The 1,819-nt window shown below is 35.1% G+C and overlaps 1 protein-coding gene across 1 annotated transcript; it reads left to right on the top strand.

Annotated features, from left to right (window-relative positions):
- The first annotated feature begins 853 nt into the window (after nucleotides 1–853).
- Nucleotides 854–1,819, top strand: LOC131395817 (olfactory receptor 5T2-like). Its single transcript, XM_058527635.1, has one exon. It carries the CDS (start codon nucleotides 869–871, stop codon nucleotides 1,817–1,819), a length of 951 nt encoding a protein of 316 aa, XP_058383618.1. The 5' UTR covers nucleotides 854–868.

The following is a 1,819-nucleotide window of genomic DNA, read 5'->3' as shown; positions in this document are numbered from 1 at the left end:
TTGTTACTTTTAGATAATAGTTACTTGTTATTTCACTGAATCCAAAATATAACAATATATAATCAAGTGTAATACTCTGAAAGAAAAATCATATTTTTTATTTTTTTCTATAATTCTCTCATTTTTAGCACAGAATCTTGAGAAAGTAGAAAAATATAAATCAAGAGTTAGGCTTCCAAAAACAATACTAATGACAAAATATTTACCCCAAAAGGATAAAATGATGCTAAGTATTTGTAAACAAATTAAATGAAACAAAAGCGGTCATATAATTTTGTAATTAATCATGGTCCATCTTAAAAATATCTTAATTAGTTCTTTTCAGAATAACCTAATGGAGTTGGAAAATTTTTAGACAAATTAACTCGTAAAATGTTATAGTTCGCTGGGGTGTTTGTCAAATCTATACAGCACATTCAATATTTGAGGGTATTTTAAAAATAAATTTTAATATAATTTGCCCTTCAATGTTTATTTTATTGTATTGAGATACACATTAATGTCACAATTACATAAGAAAAATTTTTTTAGCTGTTCACTTTGTGTTTTAATGTGATTTAAAAGGAAAATAGCTAATAAAATTCAGTGTTAAATTAACCATTTGACTTGATGGTTTTAGAAATGACATGAGTCAAGCCAGCAAGTGAAAACTCAAATCTTCCATTTGATTCTGTAGTGAGAGGCATCAACCTTTGACCCAGCTTCCTGTTACTGTGTCCTGATATGCTGCTGGGAAATTATGCATTGCCAAGAAATAAATATGAGGACATAGTTCTCTTTCTCTGAGTCACAATATTATTTATTCTTTTTGTAGTAAATGAATTATAATTTTAGGAATATTTTCAAGTTTGTTACATGAGGTGTCAACATGAAGAATGGCACTGAAGTTACTGTATTTGTACTGAAGGGCTTCACGGACAAGTTTGAACTGCCAATCATCTTATTCTCTGTGTTTCTGGCAATTTACATGTTTACTCTGATGGGAAATTTGGGACTGGTTGTATTGGTCATTGGGGATTCCCATCTTCACAACCCCATGTACTATTTTCTGAGTGTGTTATCATCTGTGGATGCCTGCCTCTCCTCAGTAGTTACTCCAAATATGTTAGTAGATTTTATGTCAAAGAATAAAGCTATTTTATTCCTGGGATGTGCAGCACAGATGTTTCTCGCTGTTACTTTTGGGACCACAGAATGCTTTCTCTTGTCCGCAATGGCATACGATCGCTATGCAGCAATGTGCAACCCTCTGCTGTATTCAGTCAACATGTCACCCAGGGTCTATGTGCCACTCATCATTGCTTCCTATGGTGGTGGCATTCTGACTGCTTCAGTGCACACAGGGGCCACATTTACCCTAACCTTCTGTGCATCTAATGAAATTAGACATGTCTTGTGTGACGTCCCTCCTGTCCTCGCCATTTCCTGTTCTGACACTCACACAAACCAGCTTCTACTCTCCTACTTTACGGGCGTTATTGAGACAGTCACTATCCTGATTGTCCTGGTCTCCTATGGTTTCATTCTGGTGGCCATTCTGAGGATGCATTCTCCTGAAGGGAGACGAAAAGTCTTTTCTACTTGTGGTTCTCACCTAACTGGAGTGTCAATTTATTATGGAACAATCTTCTCCACGTATGTGGGAACAAGTTCCAGCTACTCTTTGGACCATGACATGATAGTGTCAATATTTTACACCATTGTGATTCCCATGCTGAATCCCGTCATCTACAGTTTAAGGAACAAAGATGTAAAAGAGGCAATGAAAAGAGTGTTTGGTAAAATTGGGTGTATTAGTAAAATATGTTTTTCACACTAA

Source organism: Diceros bicornis, chromosome 31 (genome assembly GCF_020826845.1).
Source record: "Diceros bicornis minor isolate mBicDic1 chromosome 31, mDicBic1.mat.cur, whole genome shotgun sequence".
NCBI classification, from domain to species: Eukaryota; Metazoa; Chordata; class Mammalia; order Perissodactyla; family Rhinocerotidae; genus Diceros; species Diceros bicornis.
The sequence above is the reverse complement of the archived record's forward strand: the minus strand, read 5'-3'. Positions and strand labels throughout refer to the sequence as shown.

What these genes read in the sequence shown, in the direction of transcription:
- LOC131395817 (XM_058527635.1), top strand. Translation starts at nt 869, where the DNA reads ATGAAGAATGGCACTGAAGTTACTGTATTTGTACTGAAGGGCTTCACG.